This window comes from Hyperolius riggenbachi, chromosome 6, assembly GCF_040937935.1.
Source record: "Hyperolius riggenbachi isolate aHypRig1 chromosome 6, aHypRig1.pri, whole genome shotgun sequence".
Lineage (NCBI taxonomy): Eukaryota > Metazoa > Chordata > Amphibia > Anura > Hyperoliidae > Hyperolius > Hyperolius riggenbachi.
In genome coordinates this window covers 114,117,206-114,143,281 of record NC_090651.1, presented here as the reverse complement: position 1 = coordinate 114,143,281, position 26,076 = coordinate 114,117,206, and the positions used below count along the sequence as shown (strand labels likewise).

General features: G+C 42.5%; 2 protein-coding genes across 6 annotated transcripts in view; both read right to left on the bottom strand.

The window, feature by feature from the left end:
- Positions 1-26,076, bottom strand: part of DIPK1A (divergent protein kinase domain 1A) — a 228,858-nt gene that overhangs the window by 33,180 nt on the left and 169,602 nt on the right. The window lies entirely within an intron of this gene.
- LOC137521057 (uncharacterized) lies at positions 23,137-25,837 on the bottom strand. Its single transcript, XM_068239793.1, has 2 exons — positions 25,362-25,837; positions 23,137-24,500 (listed from the first exon to the last, which is right to left on the bottom strand). Exons 1-2 carry the CDS (start codon positions 25,386-25,388, stop codon positions 23,148-23,150), a joined length of 1,380 nt encoding a protein of 459 aa, XP_068095894.1. The 5' UTR covers positions 25,389-25,837; the 3' UTR covers positions 23,137-23,147.

The window sequence follows — 26,076 nt, the reverse complement described above, 5'->3', positions numbered from 1 at the left end:
TAGTCACCCTTTGCGCTGTGATTTGATTTTAAATACCCCAATGCCAATACCAGGAAGGGCTAAACAGGATCCATTGAAGCTAGGCATTTATGGGTCTATTATGGTCTGACATAGCAAGGCAGTCAATCCTGCTCTGACTGGAAATTGAGTTGTGATAGATTCCTATGCCAGGCTGCAAGCTCCATGTTGATAGAACCCATCTATCAAGCATCAATTAAACCATGTCTGCTCACACTTTTGATCAATAAACTGCAAGAAGAAAAAGTTAATTGAAAGTGAATCCATTGTATGGCTCTACTGCATTGCACAACACTACAGCGCTGTCAGTCTCATTGGCCATTTATTGACGAGAGGAGGGGACAGAATGATAACCACATCAGTGTGGGGGTGCCCTTTGTCTATACAGCAGAGTGATAGTCGATTTATAACAATAGTAGAATAAGTGGGATTTGTGATAGTTATCTTGGTATCGGGATTACAAAATTGAACATTGTTATAAGGCAGGGAACACGCTTGCAGGGGCGTTTTCCCCATGATTCCCAGGTCTCTTAGTGCAACCGCATTTTCAGTCTTCGATTTTTGCATTCGTTCTGCAATTTTTGGGTTGTGGTGGTATACACTGTAATTACAAGTGTGCGCATTGTGTCGTTAAAAATGCACAAAGCTGGGTGATTTCAAATAAGCACTGAAAAAGTGAATGGAAACTGCGAATAAATGGTAATGAAGTGCATTTTCCAAGCGGGGCAATTCAATGGCCAATGCACACGCACAATCCTAGCATGTGTGTTTCCTGTCTAAGGAAACCACTATACCTGCAAAATTATTCCCAGAAATTTCCAGGGGCGTAGCCATAGGGGGTGCAGAGGTAGCAACTGCATCAGGGCCCTTGGGCCAAAGGGGCCCCCGAAGGGCCCTCCCTCAACTGCAGTATTAGCTCTCTATTGGTCCTGTGCTCATAATAATAACTTTTATAGATACTTTGAATAGTGGTAATCATTAACAAACTATTCCCCATCCCCTTCTTGCACCTCTAACACTGTAGTTGCAATTGGCAGGTTTTGGTGCGCCGTATCAATTGTTATGTATAGAGTGCTTGTTGGGGCGCCAATGTAAAACTTGCATCGGGGCCCACAGCTCCTTAGCTTTGCCACTGGTAATTTCCATTGTATATTTTACCACTTACCCAGAACTCGTTTTTTTTTTTGTTTAGATCAAGTATGAGAATTCTTCCTTTATACTAAAGCCTTACTTTTCTGCACTGAATATTTTTCTGGTTCAATCTAGTTCAACTCATCTAATAGGAGAAACTCCACTAATATAAGTTCAGCTCTAAGTGAAGGTTACCATACAATCTGTAAAACCATATCTACCTACAGGTCTACTTTTTCTGACTTTTGTATTCCTTCACAATATGGCTCTCATATGACCTCTTGCACAATAGTAGATGAGAAAGAGTAAAGGTAATGATCTATTTTATCCTCTACCCATCTCCTCCAGAGGTTATCTAAGTTCAAAGACGAAAGCTCTGCCAGCCTCATGTTCCAAGCACCAGGGAAAGATAAATAGCACATGATGGACACAGGCTACAAAGGCTCCACAGGTAATGGGGTTAAATAAATACGATAGTAATAAGCAGTATGGTATACTGACTTCCTTTTAAAAATGCTATGTGATTGGCTGTTGTGCTGATCCTCTGCCGGCGTAAAAATTTACGGATTGAACCACTAACGCGTAAAAATGTATGTTTTAATGTTCCTGCACTAGCGGGAATGCGTAAAAATGTACGCAATGCGGCCCGCCGACCTCCGAGGTCGGCAAGCTGCCAGCGGGGGACTGGAGCAGCAGTGAGTGACTATGAGGGCACAGGATGGCTGCATGGGGCTGGTAGAAGCCCCAGGTAAGCGAAACTCATTTTTTTATTTTGCTTGGACCTTCCCTTCAAGCCAGCGGTTAAAGGTGGGGCAGTGCTAGTAATGGATATGTCTATGTACCGGGGGGAGGTCTAATGACAGCTCTCTGATACATCGACATATCAGGTATTGGAAGTGGATCCATTGAAAGATATACAGAAATTGATAAGTGATATTGTACAGACAGCAATCGTGGATAATGTAATTGATGATAAACTTGCAACTTTTCTTTTACAGGAACATCCCATCACACCTGTTTTCTATGTCTGTCCCAAAATCCACAAACGATTAGAAAACCCACCGGGTCGACCGATAGTGGAGAGGATCGATTCGGTCCTCACCCCATAGCAAAATATTTAGATAAATTTTTTAGACCATTTGTAGTGGCCATCAAATGCTATCTACACGATACACGGATGTTCCTGAATATTATCAGAAACCTGGAATGCTTGAGTGGTCCGTGCTTGTTAGTAACACTGGATGTGGAGAGCCTCTGTACCTCCATTCCACATGATGGGGGTATAGAGGGGGTCCAATATATGCTGGAGACAGCCTCTGACTATGATCCAACAAAGATACAATTTATCTGTAGCTTATTGAGGATAGTGTTGAAATATAACTATTTTCGTTTTGAAGAGACCTTTTACATGCAGGTGCAGGGTACAGCAATGGGGTCGAATGTGGCTCTGTCCTACGCAAATATATATATGGGCGTGTATGAAGAGATGTTTATATACACAAATGAAAATTTTAAAAAAGACACGCCCTACAATGGTTCGTTACATAGACGACATATTTTGCGTGTGGGCGGGGCCACATTCTACCCTACAGCAGTTCGTGGATGAGGTAGGAAATCAGTGCAGAGATATTAAACTTACAGTACATTTATTCCACAGATTAGGTTAGTTTCCTTGATACCCTTGTCACAAGACAGGGTGATAGGTTGGTCACCAACCTCTACGTTAAGCCCACAGATGTGAACTCCCTTTTGTATTATGGGAGTTTCCATCCATGGGCCACAAGGAGGTCGGTCCCAATCAGCCAACTACAAAGAGTTGGCAAAATAGTGGAGGACGAGAGCAAACGGGGGAGAGGATGGAGGAAATGCAGAACAAATTTAAAAGGGGCTATCCCTCAGAAATTATTCAGAGGGCATGTGCCAAGGTGAGAAGACGGAATGAGGGACAAAGATCTAGGAGACAGATACAAAACTGAATCCCATTTGAGACCAAATATAATACCCAGAGCGACAGGATCGCCAAAATCATAAAACGCCACAGGTATTTATTATCAGATAGCTTTCCAGAAATAGAGCAATTTAAAAATCCCCCATTAATCTCATACAAAAGGCACCCACATTGAGGGTAATTTCTGCCTCCAGTTTGACTTTTATTACAATATTAAAATTTCCTGCTCATCCCTGGTGGTTAGAGAAGGTCAATGAGAAGCAAATAATCCCAACTTTCAAGAATTTGCTTGCAATTTTGCCAGGCAATTCCTTCATAGTGCCTAATTCCAAGTTGCATACAATCTGCATGAACCTTGCATGCAAAACTGCATTATTGAGGGACTAGATTGTGAGCCCCTCTGAGGGACAGTTAAGAGACAAAACAACATGCTCTGTACAGCACTGCGGAAGATGTCAGCATTATAGTAATACTAAATAATCTTTATTATTATGCAACTCATTGACCTTATTCGAGTGCAGCCTTTCTCAAACTTCTTACTTTGGAGGAGCCCTGTAAATAACGTTTGGATCTCAAGGAACCCTTGGAAACATTTTTTTTTTATCCCGAGGAACCTCTGCATTTATTTTTCAGGAGGCATGTTCTTTAAAAGCTGGTGTGGCTGTTTATTTCACAACCCCCTATTACACTACCGCTCATAATTTCTCCTTACCCTAGTGCTTTTTATAAATGTGTTCATTATTATTCTGACCCTGATTATTCTGTGCTCATTATTATTCTGACACCCAATTTAGTGCTTGTTTTACAGTACCCCCTATTATAATGTGCCCTATTATACTTTCCCCACGATGGGGGAAAATGCCAGGGAACCCCTGCAGAGTACTCAAGGAACCTTGGCTGAGAAACCTGTTGTAGTGAGTAACAGAGGTCTGCTCTTTACATTGAACTATTCTTGCAGGAAGATGGAAAGTACTGGTCAATGTGTACTTCAGAGTATATCAGAGTGTAGATTCCATGCCCGCAAAAATGAGCAATTTGAGCTTTAGAAATCAAATCTGGCTATACACATTACATAGGTGTAACTAACAGTTCTTTACTAACACAAAACTAGTATGAAGTTGAGGTGTGCAGACTGTGCCTGACTGATTATACCACACCAGCAACCTCAACCCACTGAAGCCAACAGATCAGCATAAGAGGGATAACAGTAACCTGTATATCCCTTTGGATTCAGGTATCAGACATGTTGCTTTCCATGCTGGAGAATCTGTGTGGCCTGGAGGACTGACAACACTGAGGATTGCTGCTGCACATCAGAATACTGCACAAAAGCTTTGCTGGCGTGTGATGACAGCTGTTTACAGACAACCTCTTGTAGTCCATCTTTAATCCTACAAGGGGATTTGACGTGTTTGGTAAGGGAGTTTTGCAGTAGTCATGGAAGTTGCAAGTCACTGGAAATAACAAAATGTCAAACTACTTTAATCCAGGCTAATTTTCTTTTGGCTTGTTTTAGTGCTGCAGTGCTATTATTCCGCCATTGCATGCAAATGATTTTAATTTGTGTGTAACAGCTGCAGCTGGTCAGGGAGCAGAAAGCAGAATATCCCGTGATGTAAAGTCTGGAGTGTGTCACACATAAGTAATGCCGCTGGAGGAGCAGAGAACGAAGCCAGAGAGCTGTCCTGACCCAGGCCAAACCAGCAGAGAGAAGGAGAGTTATGACTGGGGAGTACTGAGCTAATGACATTCCTTCCTAATAACCTGTACAGTTTCACCAAGCATCACAAGCCTGAACAGCAAAAACTGATCACATGATGGAAAAATATGCTTTTAGCACTTGATACCGTATTGAAAACTACATGTGAAATGAATGAGCAATTCCAAAATTAAAAAAAAAAAAAATTAAAATCTGAGCTGAGCTCCTTAACTTCTATACTGGGCAGTAAAGGCACAATGACATACGTATATACTCGCTTATCAGCCGAATCTGTGGGACACAAAGTGTCCAAAAAGTGTGTGTGTGGTTGGCTTATATGCGAGTCATGTGTGGGAATACTGTAGTTACCTCTCCTAATACCTGGCAGCATCTCCCGTGCAGCTCTCTTTCGCTAGATGTCCAGGATTCACTTTCTTCTTGTCCCAGGGAGCCACTTCTGGTTTCCTTTGCAGTTCTGTACTCGGCCAGTAGATGTCAGCGGGGAGTACAAAGCTATAAGGGCCCGTTCTCACTTGTAGTCATTTTGTGCGGGTAATTTTAACGTGATTAACATGGTAAAATCACTATACACTCTCGCGATTTTTGAATGATTGTGATCGCACAAGAATCGCGGTAAAATGCTGTATGTAGCATGTTTCGCAATTGCCATAATCACAAATCACCCGCGATCAGCGGCAATCACGGCAGTGAGATCACTGCCGTAAAGTTAGTATTTGAAGCACTAGTCCTTGTTGGCAATTAGCAGGAATCGCCCGCTAATTGCTCCAGTGAGAATGGGCCCTAAGGGAGATGAGAAGATGGCTGCCCAGAGGCCAGAAGACACTGAAGCCTGGATCTCTAGCAAATACAGAGCTGCAAGGGAGACGGGAAGATGGCCGACGAGGAGAGGTACACTTCACAGCACTCTGCATCACATACACTGCTGAATATACATATACTACATAATCACATACATACACTCTGCAAGCATGCTTCACTCTGCATCACATGCACCACATACAGGGGAGGCACTCTGCCCTACATACAGGGAGGGAAGACATGGGGGGAGGGGGGGGGGTCAGCTTTTCCTTGGTCCACACATTATTAGGTATTTTCAGGGGCAGAAGTTGGGTGGTCAGTACGTACACGGGACAGCTTATACAAGAGTATATACAGGTAAGTGCACTGTGACCCCTTCTTTTTTCATTTCATGCCTCATTCAGCCTAGGAAATATAGTTTATAATGTGTGGGAGGCGGGTCTGCTGTCAGACATTTTTACAAGGTTATTGTAAACTGTTTATTCTCATCATTTGAAGACCAGGATATAATAGGTTATAATTAGGCAATTCCACCAGAACAGTCAGTGCTACTGTGTAGACACAGTTCACGTTGTTGCTTGCAGGTTTCACTACTGGGTTGGGACTAGAAGCATTTTCCAGCTCAAGGGAGGATGCAGCGTGGAAGGCTGGCTGGGGAAGCTTTTATTTTTCATAACAATGGTACTTTTGAAAATGTACTAGTGATAATTACAGGTTTTAATTGTGTACTAGTTAAGGGCTCTGCCTCTGATGCAGGAGACAAGGGTTCAAACCTCGGCTCTTCCTGTTCAGTAAGTCAGCACCTATTCAGTGAGGAGACCTTGGGCAAGACTTCTCATCACTGCTACTGCCTACTGAGTGCACCCTAGTGGCTGCAGCTCTGGCGCATTGGGCTCTACTCACAAAGAGGCATGCGGTAAAGGATTTTTTACCGCCAGCGGTAAACTCCACATTTTTTCCGCATTCACTAAAATTTTCCGCATGTTTTCCGCATGCGGTAAAAAAAGTGCGTAAACAGCTATTAAACTTGCGATAAACATGCGGTAAAAAAGGTTGCATGAAAAATTGTTTTTTAAAAAAGTCCTGCAAGCCCAGCCCTTAAGCCTCCAGACTTCATTTAAGCCAATGAGATGCGAAATATATCACCTACTACTTGTAGGTGATTAAAAAAAAAAAAAAAAAGAAAAATCGGTAAATAACACTGAAATAATGCGCCTGAAATGTTTTGTGAATTTGGATTTTTTGCGGAAAATACTGACTTTTGCGGAACTTTTTCCGTATTAATACTGCACATTTACCGCACTTTTTCAGCATGTGGAAAAAACATGAGGAAAATTTTGTGAATGTGAACATGCCGTTGTTTTGGTCGCTAATTTCCCGCATGTACTTTACCGCATGCGGGAAGTCATTGTGAATAGAGCCCATTGTGTCCGCCTGGAGGAGAAAAGCTCAATATAAATGTTCTGTGTCTTGTGTACTGATTATTCTGTACCTTTCTAGTTTACCTTTTCTAAGTCAAGCTAAACTTAAGATTTCTTGTGGGAAAATGGGTATCGGCTACTGATTGGGATGATAATAATAATAATAAAGTTCAATCCTGAGTTAAACAGGGGCAGGTGTGAATGCCTCTGCTCTGTAGAGTCCAGTGACAGAAATGAAAACAATAAGATGAAAAATCTGCTGACAGCACCATTGTTTACATCTTGCGCAGATAGTATTACGCAAGCAGCAGAAATAATGCTGATAGCTTTACTTTCTTTCCGCACCCTCTTTTGTGGTATCATGGTAGTTGGCAGTGGCACATAACCACAACTTCCTACATTATGAAGACAAAAATTAGTAACACATCAGCATTGTGCCTGTCAGCATCCGAGGCAGAGCACTACCAATGCTGCTTACCAACAATGACAGCAGCCATAACAATGAGATACCAAACGTCAATATTTCTAGAACAGGACTGCAGACAATTGGATGCAATGTGCAGTACCTGTGCTTCCCTTTTTTTTTTTTTTAAACATGTTTTTATTGATTTTCAACAGTGTTTATCCACAAAGACACAAAGCGGGCAGATTAGTGTTACAATGCAACATACATTGGCGTAACTAAAGTGGTTATTTTCCCCTCCCTACCCGCCCTTGACCACCCTAAGCCCCCCCCCCACCACCACTCTCTGATCATACTATAACTAAGTGGAAGTCTTTGACTTGGTTGATTGACTTTGTTAGATCCGCATACTAGATCATCGGTCAAACGCCAAAGTCCAAGCGTCCTAGCGTGCCAGATATGTGCGCTTTCAAGTACCATGTGGTGTATTTAAACGGTGTTACGATTTTGTTCAGATCTGTGTCCGAGAAGAAATCCAATATGAAAGGTTTCGATTTTTTGAAGAACTTTTTGGTGCCCTTTCCCTTTTTTAGGCTAGCGTCCAACTTCTCTAACAGCATAAGATGTCTTAGTTCCTCCTGTAGGTCCCAAATAGTTGGGGGAGTAGGGTAGATCCATCTGTTGTATAGTACTTTCCTGGCTGCTATAAATAAAACATGTAATAAAGTGGAGACTTTGAGTGTATTGTCTTCCTTCGCAATGGAGTTGAACAATAAGATCATAGGGTCTTTTGGTACAGTAACCTTGCCTATTCTCTTAGCATATTTCAATACCTCATCCCAATAACTTTGTATCATTGGACAGTTCCATAAACCATGGAACATGTCAGCTTGAATAATGATATCTGATGTTGAATGCGTATTTAGCATGGAATATTATAAGCAGGTGTGATTCGCTCCATCTCTCACTTACAATTGTTTGCCTGACGCAATTATTCCCATCTATTATCCTCTGTTCTAAGTCTGGGACTGTTAAACATGTATTCCATTTTGTCATATTTCTGACGGCCAGTTGTTGGGCCCCTAAATTGGCCAGTTCCTTTTGGATGTCTGATAGCGACTTTTTGGCACCCTCTGGCCTCAGAAATTTGTCAAAAGGGTGAATACGGGCGAATACCGAGATTTCTCTTATCTGAGCTCCCACGAATGATCTGACCTGTCTATATGCTAGAAAGTCTGATTTAGGGATACCATATTGCTGAGCCACCTCCGCAAACGTTAACCACTTGTGTGTTCTTAACTCTAGTAGATTTCCCAATTTAGTGATACCCCTGTCCTTCCATCTAAGATCATTTAGATGCATTAGGCCTGGTTGAAAACCCGGATTACCCTTGAAGGGGGTGCATTTAGAAATTCTCCATGGAAGACCAAATAGTTTTCCGATTTCCCTCCAGGCTATAAGGGTGTCTCTATAGATCTGTTTCAAAAGCAGTGGTATATCAGCCCAACCAGTATGTAGAATACCAATTAGGTCGAAGGGCTCGGCAACATGTCCCTCCAAGGTAGTATTGGAAAATTCTTCTGTGCCCATTATCCAGTCCCGAGTATGTCGAAAAACACACGACAGATTATATTTTCTTATGTTTGGAAAGCCCAGGCCTCCCATCACCTTTGGGAGTTGCAGTCTGCTTAGCTTTATGCGGGGTCTCCTGTTGTTCCAAACGAATTTACTAAAGGCTTTGTTTAGTGCTGCTATATCTACATGTTTCCATAGCAATGGTAATACTTGCATTGGGTAAAGAAGCCTGCCAAAGCTAATCATTTTTATTAAGGCAGATCTCCCCATTATCCCTAGGGGGATATTGTTCCAACCTTGCAGTTGTGATATGACTGCTTTAACCAATGGAGAGATATTATATGAGTATAGGGAGCTAGGTTCCCTTCCTATATCAATTCCCAAGTATCTGATCTTCTCCCCTGCCATTTTCAATCCCAGCCCCTCGAATTACTAGTGGTCAGCAAATTTTGATAAAGGTAAGATCTTGCTTTTATTGACAATTTTAAACCCTGAATGTTGCCCCACTTCCTGTATGATTTTAAGAGCTTTAAGAGGTCCGTGCCTGGATCTGCTGAAAATATTAGAAGATCATTCGCAAATAAGGTTTATACAAGTTTCAGCTGACCAATCTGGATACCCCCAATTTCTTTGTGCAGTAGTCAAGCTAAGGGCTCTAAGGCCATGTTGAACAGCAGGGGGGACAGGGGACATCCCTGTCTAGTCCCCCTTTGCAACTTCACAGGTTGGGATAAAAAGCCAGCTGTAAATATGCGGGCCATCAGTTCTTTATATAAAAGAGAGAACATTTTAAGGAAGGCTCCCTGGAAACCCATTCCCCTCAGCACTTTGGTAGCCCATGTCCAATTTACAGCATCAAACGCTTTTTCGGCATCAAAGGTTATTATAGCGTTGGATTTTCCCATGCGTGGATATGCTGTAGTGTGTTCTAAGGCTATCAGCACTTTCCTAATGTTAGTTACTGCCGCTCTCCCCTTTATAAATCCTACCTGTTCTGGATTGATCAGCTTGGACATCAAGAGAGCCAACCTGTCATCCATTATTTTTGTCATGATTTTGATGTCCTGGTTAATCATAGAGACTGGCCTATAAGCTTCCCTTATTTTAAAGCTTATGCTATTTTTTCCTCATGTCTGGCTTGCATGTTGGAGATCAGAAGGCCTGCGAGGGCAAGTATTCACTATGGCTGTAAAAGAAGTTTTCCCATTAATCATTCTGTTTAGTAGGTAGCTGCAAACAATGAATCCCCATATCAAATCATTTTACCGTTTTCAAGGTCTCCATTCTTAAGGGGGCCATACAGTGGTTGATTTCAGCGATCAATGCCATAGAATCGATCAGAAATCGATTATTTCAAATCTATCGATCTATGGATTTGTGGCCGATTTCAATGGATTTGATATATCTGACAGGATGAAAGATCTATGGAAGATGCAAGATCTACCAGCAGCAGATCAATGTCCCATAGAGTTGCATTGGATCTAATGGTACAATAATGCATTTAGATCGATTTTCAATAGATTTCATTCTGAAATCCATTGGAAATCTGTCCCTAGTGTGTGGCACACATCAAATAGATTCCTGTCAGATTAGACTTGACAGGCATATATCTGATGGTCAAAACTGCTGCAAATTTATAAGTGTATGGCCACCTTTACACCTAAAGCAAACCAGTAATTAGTGAAAGCTGCTTCATCAAAAATATTTTCTTTGTTACCAGCTAGAGAATTAATGTTAATTAAGCCATAGTCTAAAGGTAGTCATACACTTCTAGATTTACAGCAGATTTGACCATCAGATAGATTTCTGTCAGATGCCTGTCAAGTTGAATCTGACTGGAATCTATCTGATGTGTGCCACACACTAGGAACAGATTTCCAACAGAATTCAGAATGAAATCTATTGGAAATCTATTGAAAATCGATCTAAATGCATAATTGGACCATTAGATCCAACGCAACTCTATGGGCCATTGATCTTCTACCAGCAGCAGATCGACCTAGATTTTCCATCCTGTCAGATAGATCAAATCGATTGATCTGCAATCGATTTCCGATCGATCTGACCGAAATCAACCAGTGTATGGGCCCCTTAAGTGTGTGTACACTGCAAGGCACACATGCATAACTCTAATCACCTGAACCGATCGGGACTTGATCCCTCAAGCCTGGCGCTACCTCCAGCCCACTGTAGCCCGGGAGGTCCCTCGGTGTCCTGAAGGTCCTCTCCGTGGGCCTGCTGGAGGCCCCATTAGTGTGGCGACTTCGGCCAAAGTCATCCAAAACTGTGCTCCTATCTTGATCACGTGCACAGCGCTGTAAGCCTCCTGCACATGCACAATCCCATCTTTTGAGGTGGAGGAGGCTTACGGGGCAGCGCATGCGTAGTTGCGGACAACTTTGGTGGAAGTTTCCACACTAACGGGGCTGCCAGCCGGACCGCAGAGGGGACACTGAGAACTTTTTTTGTGCCCTGTAAGAAGTTTTGCTTGTGCCATCCCTGGGCAGATTTCCCACTGTTCATTTGGAGATGTTGGCTCTCATGAAGATTTGCTGGAAGGTTTTAGAAACTGCCATGTAGTGAGAAGATGGCTCTCATGGCGATTCTCTGGAGGGTTTTAGGTACTGCTTTGTAGCGAGATGGTGGCTCTTATGGCGATTCGCTGGGGGGTTTTAGGATCTGCTTCGTAGCAAGATGATGGCTCTCATGGGGATTTGCTGGAGGGTTTTAGGAGCTGCTTTGTAGCGAGGTGATAGCTCTCATGGTGATTCGCTGGAAGGTTTTAGGAACTAGTAGAGAGAAGACCTCCTGTGCAAAACCAGAAATTAGTGTTACAGTGAAACACAGTTTAAGATAGCGATATACTGCTAGCAGTCTCACGCACCCCCCTTCCCCACTGTGGATCGCAACAGATTCCTGCGGTGGTTTCCCCATTCAGTAAATGTCACTATGGCGGTTAGCCAATATATTGCGCTCAGTGGTAAATAAACAGTCTATATGGAAACAGCTTGTTATGTCCCAATTTCAACTTTACAGACACCGCTCATTCAAGCTCTTCACTTTTATAAGTGGATAAAGGGGTTCCCCCCCCCACAACACAGGATGACTCACTGTTGTTGGGCACAGCGAGCCAGACAGAGCGTTTGGGGCACTTATGGTGGCCCTCAGACCTTCCTAAATCTTATACTCTCTTGTCCAGCAGCAACTCCAGGTTTTAGGAACGGCTTTGCAGTAAGATGATGGTTCTCATGCCGATTTGCTGGAGGGTTTTAGGAACTGCTTTGTATCGAGATGATGGCTCTCATGGTGATTTATAGGGAGGCTTTAGGAACTTCTTTGAAGCGAGATGATGGTTCTCACATGATTCGCTAGAAGGTTTTAGGAACTGCTTTGTAATGAGATGGTGGCTCTCATGGAGATTCCCTGGGAGGTTTTAGGAACTGTTTTGTAGCGAGATGATGGCTCTAATGGTGATTTGTTGGAGGGTTTTAGGAACAGTTTTGTATCAACATGACTTTCATGGTGATTCGCCGGAGGGCTTTAGGAATTGCTTTCTAGCAAGATTTCTTTTATGGTGATTCGCTGGAGGGTTTTATGAACTGCTTTGTAGCGAGATGATGGCTCTCTTGGCGATTCCCTAGGAGGTTTTAAGAACTGTTTTGTAGTGAGATGGCTAGTGATGGCTTTCGTTGTGATTCGCTGGAAGGTTCTAGGAAGTGCTTTGTAGCGAGATAATGGCGCTCATGGCGATTCACTGGAAATGTATTTTTTCTTTGAAGCGAGATTGGTGATGGTGATTCGCTGGAAGATTCTAGGAACTGCTTTGTAGCGAGATGATGGCTCTCATGGGGATTCGCTGGAAGGTTTTAGGAACTGCTTTGTAGCGACACGATGGCTCTCATGGGGATTTGCTGGAGGGTTTTAGGAACTGCTTTGTAGCCCTTTCCTGACTGATAAATTTCAATAAAACTACTTTCTTAGCTCTTCTTGAGTTTCTTCTGATTAAGGCAGGGTGTGCTGCTTGCTAGAGACTTTAGGCTCATTCACACTATGCAATGCAGCAGCCCTGCGCTTACATCACAAAACATGGCACCTGCGTCAGTTTCCGTTGCAGTGCCAATCCCATTCACGGACAATGGATTAGACAGTGCTGCATTGTGGACAAAAATGCATGCAAGCAGTACATCATCATAATTCAGTCCTGCACAGAGCATGAGTGGGAACATCAGTTTATGTACAGTACAGTTTATGCGCACAGAAACACAAAGTGTAAATGAGGCCTTATGGCTAGTTTATATTTCAGCATGCAAACAGCATTTTCTGAGCCACTGTGCTCGAAAGAATATTGCAAACATCGCACATCACTTCCAAATCCCTTGGACAATCACTTGCAAAATCACAATCACTAAGCGATTGTTATTTGTAGTGTGAGCTTGGCCTTATGAATATGAAGCTTCACATTGCTGGAAAGGTTCTCTTTAAAAGACATGTTAGTACAGTAGAGCTGCCAGTAATAAAGCAGGGGTATGTGTTGTATAACTTTTACCAGATATAACTGAAATCTAGATCGATGATGGATTAACCACTTCACCCCTCAGTCGTTTTCACTTTATGCATCCGAGCAATGTTCACCTCCCATTCATTAGCTTATAACTTTATCACTACTTATCACAATGAACTGATCTATATCTTGTTTTTTCCGCCACCAATTAGGCTTTCTTTGGTTGGTACATTTTGCTAAGAGCCACTTTACTATAAATGCATGTTAACGTAAAAAAATAATTTCTCAGTTTTCAGCCATTATAGTTTTAAAATAATACATGCCTCCTGTAATAGATTGCGGAAAAGCCGCCGCGCGCACTGACAGCAAGGCGGCTGATTCCGCGTCCAGCTCGGCTGTTTGCACGCAGCAGCGTGCGTCTGATGTGGCTGGGTCTGTTAGTGCACACAGATTGAGGACTACTCACGCACGCTGAGAGGCAGAACCTTTATGGCAAACGAGGAGGGATGAGCTGACCAGGTCGGTCAGCTGATCGCAGAGCAAGTGGCCATTGGCTGATCAGAGGTGGGTGGCGCCGGGGAGCGCCGCTCTATATATAGTTATTGCTGGTCAGTCTCAAGTTGTCTGCCGTTGCGAACACTTACGTGAAAGCACTCAGACCATAGTCAGATCCCACAGTGTGTTAGAACCAGGAGGACCTGGGAATTCACACTGAGCCAGATAACTTCTGTATTATTATTGTGTTATACTTCAGACTAGTTCCAGGGTGTTGAGAACACGGACCTCACACCCAAGACTAGGCATTGTTTGATATCTGTAATGACCTATTGCATTCCTGACTTTCTGATTCGGTACCTACGCATATCTGATTACCTGTTGCCGACCCTGCCTGCCCCTGGTTACCGAATCAGCCTTCTGTCTTTGTACTTTATCTGCCCGTGTGTTGCCGACCTGGCTTGCCCGACCTTGAGAGCTATCCCTCTCCATTGAGAGATTAGTCTCCAGACCTGTTTGCGACGCCAACCTTCCAGGTGTCACTAGCCACAGGGCCTTCCTACTATTCAGCCTGGGGCTCCACCCCTTTGGAAGTCTCAGGCTGCTGGAAGGTCTTCATACTTCCCAGAGGGAGGTATTCCTCATACTGCCAAGGGCCGCCTGCTCCTCGGGTGGTCCTACTCAAAGTCATTACTGTTGCACCAAGCACTCACACTATATAGGTGTCCAGAGGTTAGTCATATCTGTATTCTTGGTGATTCTGCAGATCACCAATAATCAGATTCTCTCTGTGTGCTGACACCGATCGTTACACCTCCATAATTAAAACTCACGTATTGTATTTGCCCATTTGTCCCGGTTATTACACCATTTAAATTATGTCCCTATCACAATGTATGGCGACAATATTTTATTTGGAAATAAAGGTGCATTTTTTCTGTTTTGCATCCATCCCTATTTACAAGCTTATAATTAAAAAAAATAGAAATATGCCATCTTTGAATTGATATTTAAAAAGTTTAGACCCTTAGGTAAATATTGTTTTGGTTTTTTTTATTGTAATTTTTTTTGGGGGTTTTTTTTTGTTAAACATTTTATTTGGGTATTTTTGGGAGGGTGGGATGTAAATAGTAATTTTTTTAGGTAAATATGTGTTGATTTTTATTTATTTTTTTTGCGTTTAGATGTAGTTTTACTTTTTGGCCACAAGATGGCAGCCATGAGTTTGTTTACATGACGTCACTCTAAGCGTAACATGTACGCTTAGAGGGACGCAAGTACAGAAAAAGCGAGGCTTCCGAGAGAAGCCATTGCTTTTTCTGCAGGGGAGAGGAATCAATCATCGGGCACCATGGCCCGATTGATTGATTCCTGGGCTAACGATCAGCGGACCGGGAGCACGCGTGCGCAATCGGCTGCGGGAGCAGCTACGTCTAGGAGGCTTAAATGGTTAACTAAGCAACTGTTTTTGTGTTTTTTTTCAAATTTTTTTTTTTTAACCATAGAATATGGGTATCGTGAGGTCATTTTTTTTTTCCTTTTACTAAATGAAAGTCAGTGTCCCAAAACTGTGTATTGTGTTTATGTAAGTCGTATATAGTACTGAGTATAGTCTACCGTATCTCTATAGTATAGATCAGAAGGTTAAATGTTATGCACACATAGAAAATCAGGAAGGGGTGAGTACTTGTTCATGCCAGAGCATATTGGTATTGGATAGCATAGTAAAGGCTGAGGTCTTGGATTTTTATTTACATCCTGTGCCTAACTTCCTAACTTTCTTGCCAAGCAGGAATCTGATAAAATCAATCCACTGGGGATACCGAAAGCAATAAATAAAATTAGTTATTGTACAGTGAAAAACATGTTTTGAATACAGGTAGTCCCTGGTTAATGACGAAAATAGAAACTATAGGATTGTTCTTAAGTTGAATTTGTATGTAAGTTGGAATACTGTGCCATTTATTCACTGTCAAAAAAGTCCCAAGCTCTGATTCTTCTTCTCCTCCAATGTGGAATAGACATCCTTGCGACAGGTGTGCCATTTGTATCAGCGGGTTGCTTGTAAGTTGGGACATATGTAACCCAGGGCTTACCTGTATTGTCTATCATTTCTGGTCCCTCACAAAACCAAGATTCATATTAAAGTCATAGTGGTCCTAGGAATGCTTAAAGCATACCATTGGGCTAACTAAAAAAACAAGAGTTACACTCATACTGCCAAAGTATAGCTACTTGGCACGTTGTCTGTGTAAAGAATCTTCTCCAGTATCAGTCGGGATCTGCTGCATAGTTGTGCATCTTTGCACAAGATGGTAGAACCTTTCTCTATGTGAAATAGAGAAATGCTGAGGCCTTTCTGGGCAAGGAGGCAGAGCTATGCACCAGAACCCGGCTAATACCAGCTACAGAAATACAGGAAACATGCACTGGGAGCCATAACTTAGCAGTATGAGCATAGCTGTTTTTTAGTTGTACCAGAAGTGTGCTTTAAAAAATAAATTATGAGATCATGAATTGTATGTGTAGTACGGATAAGTAATAGAACATTAGTACCAAATCAAAGAGTCTCATATTTTTATTTTGAGTTACTGTATATATCTCTCTTTTTTAATAAAATTGCATCCTTCTGTCACAGTTGCAGTTTTAATAGCACACCCTGGCCCATATGCAATTAACTTTTTCTCCTGCGTTTTCTCCTAGATGATATTTTTAAACTTATCAATTTAATTTGCATATATTCAGCAGTGTTGCTCTGGGAGACATCTCAAGCTCACTCCAACCTAAATTATCGCAAATTCTTTCTGTTTTAGGAAAGCAAACTTTTGTTTTTCTTAACATCTTAGTAAGGGGGCTTTTAGGACCATTGTAGTCCCTTACACACTCCAATGAGTTCTGGGTCACCATGAGCTTGCTGGTTAGTCTGTAAACTTATCAATAAAATGCATTTTAAAAAGGCTCAGAGACAAAGAAAGTACAGCTCTGATACTTACCCAGAGCTTCCTCCCGCCCCATAAACACATTTAAATCCCACGCTGTCCTCCCGCGGTCTGCCGTTCAGCCGCAGTGAGCTCCGTTACCAGGCTCGGTCGATGCCAGTCAAGGTCTACCTTCCACACATGCGCAGTAGACTCGGACTGACATCACTGAGCCTGGTAACGGAGCTCACTGCGGCTGAAAGGCAGACCGCAGGAGGACGGCGTGGGACTTAGACCTGTTTATTGGGCGGGAGGAAGCCCCGGGTAAGTATCAGAGTTGCACTTTTTTTTCGTCTCTTTAACCACTTAAGGACCAGGGGATTTTGATATAATCTGTACTGCGTGGGTCCAGCACACAGCACAGATCAGGATTGTGGCCGGGCGATCAGATTTCCCCTCTTTTTTTCCCACTAGGGGGATGTCCTGCTGGGGGGGTCTGATCTCTGCCGGCTATTTTTGCCTTGCGGGGGCGCTTCTCAAAGCCCCTCTCCGTAGCGATATTTGGCCTCCCTGTCCTTCTCTCCCTCCCCTCCTTCCCCTGGACGGTGCAGGACGGAGATCCGGCCTGCGCCGCCTCCAATAGGCTTCAGCCTATCAGACTGCGGCGATCCCCGGCCAATCAGAGGCCGGGGATCGCAGATCTCCTTTACAGCGCTGCTGCGCAGCAGCACCGTATGATGTAAACAGCGGGGATTTCTTCCTCGTGTGTTTACATTTAGCCTGCGAGCCGCGATCGGTGGCTCGCAGGCTGTTCACAGAGACACCCTCCGTGAACTGACATGGAAAGGTTCCATGTAAAACCACTAACGACCTGCCGACGCCTATCGCATTAGGCGGTTGTTAAGTGGTTAAGCCATCAGAATGCAAGAAAAAGCTCAAAATAATTTTGATAGTACTTTTTCATTTACCATTTTGGTACTTTTTTAGTTGAAAAGTGCTGGAAAGTTATTTTGATTTGAAGATGAAAAATTATCTCCTAAGAGAAAACTCAGGTGAAAAAGTGAATTGCATATGGCCCTCTGTGTTTTAGGCTATAAACCAGAGCAGTCCTAATCACCCTTTGAACTTTTTCTGCAGCAAAACCTTATCTCAAGCTGTCTCTCACTGCTTCTTGGCTTTAAGTGCTTCATAAAACAAGACCATATTCAACCCTGTGGGTCAAAGAGCTCAGAGAAGTTCTTTTACATGGATAACTGAAGTTTTTTTTTTTAACTCTTCTTGTACTGGAAAACAATAGGAGCCTTACAATTCGTTATCTCATAAGTTTATTTTTGCTTCAGGTTTTCTTTAATGGGGACACAGAAAGCTGTAAAAGCCACAGAGGTTCTCTTTACCAAACTAATACAGTATTATTTTCCTGGAGCAATGTACTCTAAGCTATCTGCTGAATGCTGCTGGTACCCTGAGAACCTACAGCATTATACAGCCAAGTAGCATTAGACCCTCAGTGTCACCCAATCCCCTCAGCAGCTGCCTGGTGTGCTGTGACTCCTGTCGGAGTCTCACTCTTCTAAGTCACTTCTTATCCTTAGGCTAATTTTCAAGTCATTTATTCTTCTAAAACTAAGAATCTCTTGTGGTAAGATTCTGATTTATGAATTTCAAATATGCAAATGTAATATAAAAGCAGCTTCAGTTTTATATTTCAAGAGCTCGTTTCTAATCTAAGCAGAGCTTCTGCTTTGGAGATTTATAACATTACAAGGCGGCAATAATTCTACACTGTCCACTTTCTGAAACACAGTTAAGAATATGAAAGCAAACTCTCTGACAGACCGTTACAGATGTCTCTTCAGTGCACTAATCTAAGTGTATCCACTCCAACACAGTTTACTATTCATATGTTATGGCTATATCTGCATTAATGGAGAACTCTCCCAAGAACTAGATTAACTCTAAAACGTTTGTATTCTTAAAGGGACCCTGAGCAGACTGCGGGAGTATGCATTTAAGCATACCCACAAATACATGGTAATACCCCCTCACTTACCGGCCGTGATGTAAAGCTTTCTCCGCCCATACCTCCACCCCCCCCGGCGTAAATTACATTGGGGCGGCGACTCTCAGTAAAGTCACGCTGTGACCCCAGAAGCGGGAGTTGGATCATGCATTCCACGCATGCTCCGGCTTCCGACATCCTCCTCTCAGCCCATCTGTGCACGAGCAGCACATCATTGTACTCAGTGCACGAGAGGAGCTTCTGGGGTCACAGCGCCACTTTGCAGAGAGTCGCTGGCCCTAATGTAATTTACACCGGCTGGGCTGGGGGACAGAAAGCTTTACATCACGGCTGGTAAGTGAAGGGTGTATTACCATGTATTTGTGGGTATGCTTAAATGCATACCCACCCTGTTTACTGAGGGTCCCTTAAAGTTGTACTGTATTACATGTTCATAAAAGCTACAAACCAGTGTGAAACGTAATCTAATTGCCAAGTATAGGGGTGGGCAATCTAAATGTTAAAGGACCACTCCAGTGTAAAAAATAAGCAGTTTATCCTCGCATCCCACCTTATATTCATACATTATTGAATAATACCTCATTGACCAGAGGGGGCATGTCTAAGTGGTATCAACATACTATGACAAAAAAAGAATGAATGTCTGACAAAATATATATATAAAAAAAACCTAGGAATTTGACTTAAATACCAAGATTCCCCACCAACAGGTTCAAACTGCATTTAACTTAGCATCTAAACTATCTAAATGAATATCCCACTGGGAACTACTACAGAAAGTCTTCCTGATATGGTACATAACACCTAGGAAGCTGGCCTCCTCCGACTCCACCCAACCCAACTAAATATAGGAATAGATGACATTGACCCAATACATAGACCTATTACCTTTAATGTATTAGCTGCAGCCCGAGCCCTAATAATGCAAAATTGTAAATTAAGCAAAAGCCCAACTATGTCTCAATTAAAATGCTTATATGAACAAAATATATCTATAGAATGAAAAGTCAGATCCCGCTGTCATAGTTCAACCGCCACTTTATATATAATGAAGGAGAAGTATAATGTTATACTCACAAATCTGGGTTACCGTATCAGGCAACCACTTTGAAGGCATGTGGGGAGTATTAGACCTGTCCCCACTCAGGATTAAGAAGTCGCTCTCTGTAGATCAGATAAAAAAGGGAACCAAGTTCCCTCCACCAGGGGTGGACACACTTATTGTACAGTTGTACAAAGGCGCCAAAAACCAGGATTACGACCTGGTAATTCTATTTTTGACAACCCTCCAGGACAGTGACATTGAGATCTGGGCTCCGCCCCCCAGAAACAGGAAACACCCAGCGTGAGCTCTATAAATCTGTTCCCAGGTATCCACACCTCAGTTGTGCACAAGACCTGAACCTAGTCATACTGGATACCCTAATACTTCTTACCCACATCAAAATACATGATGCTTAACGGGTGGGAACTAAGGACTGTCCTGGAGGGTTGTCAAAAATAGAATTACCAGGTCGTAATCCTGGTTTTTTCGTCCAACCCTCCAGGACAGTGACATTGAGATGATAAACAAGGAATCACCCACCTTAGGGCGGGACCACAGCCTGTAGAACTTTCCTCCCGAAGGACTGTTCTCCTGCTGTCATCAGATCTAGACGGTAATGTCTGACGAACGTGTTGACACTCCTCCATGTTGCTGCCCGGCAGATCTCTGATGCCGATGCCCCAGCTCTATAGGCCCAGGAGGTTGCCATAGCTCTAGTAGAGTGTGCTGTGATCTCTTTAGGTGACTCCAACTGCCTCAATTTGTAAGCTTCCTCAATACAAACCTTGAGCCATCTTGCTATCGAAGCTTTGGTCATTTTTTCTCCCACTTTATTTCCAGTGAAATTAACAAATAACCTGTCTGTTTTCCTGAGTTGCTTCACTCTTTTTAAGTATATTAGTAAGCACCTCCTTACATCCAGCTTGTGCCACTGCTTCTCTTTTGGATGAACTGCTTTATTGCAGAAGGTAGGCAATATTATCTCTTGCCCCCTATTAGACACTGATGATACTTTTGGTAAAAAATCAGTTACCGTCTTCAATATCACTCGGTCTTCAAATATAGAACAGAATTGTTCATCACTGCTTAGTGCCTCTAATTCGCTTACTCTTTTTGCAGAGGTAATCGCTACTAAGAATATGGTTTTAATTGTAAGATTCCTTAACGAAATTTCTTCTAGAGGTTCGAATGGCTCTTCCATAAGTACATTGAGAACTAAAGATAGGTCCCACCTAGGACATGATTTCTTAACTATTGGCCTTGATCTTTCTACCGATTTCATAAATCTGATCACCAGGGGATCTAAGGCTAATTTCTTATCAACGAAAACAGAAATTGCTGCTACTTGTACCTTAATTGTACTTAAGGCCAAACCCCTCTCAATTCCATCTTGCAGGAACTCAAGAATTGTCGGTAATTTATTGTCTTTAACTTTATTTCTCTTTTTCCAGCCTAAAAAAGTCTTCCAATACTTAGAATAGATCGATCTGGTTACTTTCTTTCTGCTATTCAGAACCGTCTTGATCACTCTGTCTGACAGGCCCTTGGACTTCAGAACATCCCTTTCAGAAACCACGTTTTTAGATGCAGATTTGGAACATGTACCCATCTGTGTTCCTCTTGATCTAAAAGTAATTCCTCCTGAGGGAGGAGTAAAGGATCTTTTTTCAGCATTTTTAGTAACAACGGGTACCATGATCGTTTTGGCCAATCTGGTGCTATTAATATCAGAGTCATTCTGGACAGTTTCAACTTCTGTAATACAAGAGGAATCAAGGGGATTGGTGGAAAGGCATACGCTTTGCTGAAGATCCAATCTTGGGCCAACGCATCTATTGCACATGCTCCCTTCGGATCTAGAGAGAAAAACCTTCTGCACTGAGAGTTCGTCTGATTGGCAAAAAGGTCTATTTCGGGCCACCCCCATCTGGCCGTTATCATTCTTCTGAAGTTGGATGACTCTCCCCTTACTGGGTCTGTCCATGACCCTTGCAGGTATAGTCCGTCCACATGGGCTCCCCAACCCATCAAACTTGCGTCTGTTATAATCTTTGTTGGAGGAGACCGCCATAGTCTTCCTAACTGAAGATTTTTTATATCCATCCACCAAGGCAGTGATTCCTTTACCCAGGTTGGTATTGATAACACGCTTTCTAAATCGCCCTGATTTCTGTTCCAGTTTTCCAGTAGCCAGTTCTGGAGAACTCTTACGTGAGCCATTGCCCAATCTACTGCTGGTGCTGTTGAGGTTAGAAGACCCACTATACTCATGCACTGCCGTACTGAGATGGTGTCTGCCTCTAGAAGGCTGACTATTGTCGACTGCACTTTTGTCACCTTGTCCTCTGGCAAGAACAGTCTTTGAAGGGGTGAATTTATTATGAACCCCAAAAATTTGATCACCTGGGATGGATCCAGATGTGACTTTTGGTAATTTACTAACCAACCCAGGGTTTCTAACTGACCTAACACCCTCTTCAGATCTCTTTGAAGCAGTACCGCATTGTCTGCTAGAACTAATAGGTCGTCCAGATAAGGGATTATTATAATGTTCTGGAGATGAAGATTTCCTACCACCTCTGCCATTACTTTCGTAAACACTCTTGGTGCTGAAGATATTCCGAAAGGAAGGCACGAGAATTGATAATGCAGCACTCCACCGTCTCCTTGTACACTGAATCTTAGGTACTTTTGAGACTCCCTTCTGATTGGGATGTGCCAATAAGAGTCTGTCAGATCTATGTTCACCATAAACACGTCTGCATTCAGTAAGTTCCTCATCGTATACACAGTTTCCATTCTGAACTTTTCGTATACAATAAAGGGGTTTAGTGGTTTTAAGTTCAGAATCATTCTGAATTTTCCGGTTGGCTTTTTGATCAGAAAAATTCGAGAATAGAACCCTCGGTTTCTTTCCTGAGGTGGTACCTCTTTTATGACATTTCTGTCCATCATGTCTCTTAGTAATTCCTGTAATGCCATCCTGGCTTCTCTGTCTTTCGGCATTAAAGTCTTTACAAATCTCACCGGGGGCTTTTTTATGAATCTTATCTTGTACCCGTCTTTTATTAGGTCTAAAATGAATTGATTCGAGGTTATCTTTCTCCACTCTGGATAAAAGCGAGATAACCTGCCCCCTACTTTCAGCCTGGCGTCACTGGTGCTTGCTTTGGGGCTCTGCTGGCTTATGCAGCGAAGTCCTCCTAGGCCCTTCCTTATTAATTGGCCAAGTCCTTTTTTGGACCCCTTTATCTCTCGCCTGGTTATTGCGGCGAAAAAAGGGCCTATTCGGCTTGAATTTCTTTTTCTTCGGAAATGATAATTTCCTGCTTGCCGTCTTCTCCAAGACTTCTTGGAGCTGAGGGCCAAATAACAGATCCCCCGTAAAGGGTAGATTACATGCCTTAGACTTGGACGATTGGCTACCGTCCCATGTCTTGAGCCACAGATTTCTGCGGGCATTATTAACTAGTGCTGTTGTCTTTGCTGTAACTCTTAGTGACTCTGTTGAAGCATCAGTAACATAATTATTAGATTTCTTAACAACACTCAGAGCTTCTAAAATGTCCTTTTTAGGAGCATCAGTTTTAACTAATTCTTCCACCCTCTCTATCCATAATAAAGTGGTCCTAGAGACACAGGTGGTGGCTGCAGCAGGCTTAAAGTTAGTTACTGCTGCTGTATAAGCTTTTTTAAGTGACAAATCAATTTTCTTGTCTGCTGGGTCTTTAAGGAAACCCAAATCCTCAAAAGCAAGTTCATTCTCCCTATTCATTAGACTGAACGCTGCGTCTAACTTGGGACAACCTTCCCATAGTTTTGCATCTTCTTCTGAAAAGGGGAATCGCTTTCTAAACCCTCTGGAAATAAAAAGTTTTTTCTCTGGGTATTTCCATTGCGTATTAATTAGGTTTTTTGTTGAGGGATGTACAGGAAAATTTAAATGTGGTGTGGGATCCATACCAGAATATAATTTATCATGTATGGACACAGGAGCGGGAGTGGTCTGATTAATATTCAAGGTAGTGTGAATAGCCCGCACTAATTCATCAGTCTCTTCCACCGGAAATCTGAATCTTGAAAACATAAGTTTCTCATCCGTATCACTTTGATCTGACATATCATCCTGTGATAAATCCCTGTTAACCTGTCCTCCAGGAAGAACATCCTGTATTTCCTCTTCTTCTTCTTCATCTGAAGAAATTAAACGTCTTGTAGTTTTTACAAGAGCTTTTCTTGGCTTAGGATTCTCCTTGGGAATAACTGCCACAGGAGGTACCACAGGAGCTGACCCTGTAGGCAGATTTTCCCTGAATGCTCTAAATGTTTCTACCATTTCATGCCTCATGGTAGTCATAAACTCTTTGCAGGAGGCAGTATTCTCTTCATTAATTAACTTTGTAATACATCCTTGGCAAGATGCTTTTGTCCAGCTAGTTGGCAAAACAACCTTACAGACAAGGCAACTCCTGGACCTGTTAGAGCTATCGGATAAGTCCGAAGTCTCCTGAAAAATATATGAAGAGAATAATACCATGAGATTAATTACTATAATTCATTAAAGCCTGTAATTAATCACATAAATCCTCTCCTGAACACATGTGATGTTTATTCATATATACTCTGTGTATATAGTGAGCTGTTTACCAAAAAAATGAATATCATTATCTGTAAAATAAGCTTAAGTACAGCAATCAGACAGATAATTTAGGATGCATATCAATTCAAGTGTAGCTCATCTAGACAGAATGTAGATGCATACAGCTGCTAAAATGTATTGCAGGAGAGAGAGAGGGAAATTTTTTTTTTTTTTTTTTTTTTTTTTAAACTTAATATATTTGGTGATACTGCACCAATAAATCCCTCCTGCAAACTTAGAAGGAAAACATCCAACATTATATGCAGCTGACCCAGTAACCAGCTCACTCCCCACATTGAATGCACCATGTAGTTAACATTCATTCAGGTAGCTATGCAACAATTACTTATGCAAAACACATTGAGCTGCACAAAAACCAATCAGTCACATGTGAACAAATGCTTTTCTGAACTATCAGGACTTTTACAATACTTAAACTGGTAACAAACATCTTGCTCCATTTAAGTAATCAAATCACCAAGTAGTCTAACATGCTTTTTCTGATCTATTAATTAAACTTAAGATCAGTGCAGTTATCCATGTTTAACTGGTTTTAAACAACAATGTGCCACCACAAAAAGACAGCTTCAGCAAATATCCTTGATCTAGCCACTGTCATTCATATGCTGACTAAATACATCTGAGCAGCATAATCAAACCTCAGACCAGTGCGGCGACCAGTCAGACCGTGATCAAACGCGGCTCCCCACAAGATCTCCGCCGGCTTACCTGATCCTGAAGTTTTCGTGCGTCCATCCTCGGCAATGGCCAAACGCTAAGTGCCACAAGGAACGCACACAACGCTGTTTTGCAGCCGCGCAAAATGCGGAAGTGAAGTCACTCGTCGGCGGAAGTACCGCTAGACTGGGGGCAAAGCCATCCTTCCTCCGTGCAGAGCCGATATTCCCCCACCGCTGCGTCCAGGACCTCCGTCAGGGCTGCTCCGCGTTGTCCTCCCTCTAGCACGCACAGCCGCTCAGGTGGCTGCTAGAGGGGAAAAACCTGTTTAAGCAGGTAAGGAGCTTTCTGCTGCAACAAAATTCCAACCCTCCAGGGTAGTGAAGCAGGCTCCCTCAGGGAACTATTACCAGCCTCAGCACTCCCAGGCTGCTGACCAGCTAGCTCCCTTTACAGAGCTCATGTTCCCAGGGAAGGAAACACACAACTGAGGTGTGGATACCTGGGAACAGATTTATAGAGCTCACGCTGGGTGTTTCCTGTTTCTGGGGGGCGGAGCCCAGATCTCAATGTCACTGTCCTGGAGGGTTGGACGAAAAAGTATACTTTTGACGCCTCTGTACAACTGTACAAATAAATAGTTAGGGGTAAACATTGCTGTACAACTTATTGGCCTGTATTATTGACTGTCATAATGCTATTGCCGTAACTGTTAGAAGAAATCTTCAATAAAAAAAAGAGTAAAGTATTAAAACAAAAAGTAAGA

What these genes read in the sequence shown, in the direction of transcription:
- LOC137521057 (XM_068239793.1), bottom strand. Translation starts at nt 25,388, where the DNA reads ATGGACGCACGAAAACTTCAGGATCAG. An exon ending in CACGAAAACTTCAGGATCAG is followed by an intron (nt 24,501 to 25,361) that starts GTAAGCCGGCGG and finishes TATATTTTTCAG; the next exon opens with GAGACTTCGGACTTATCCGA.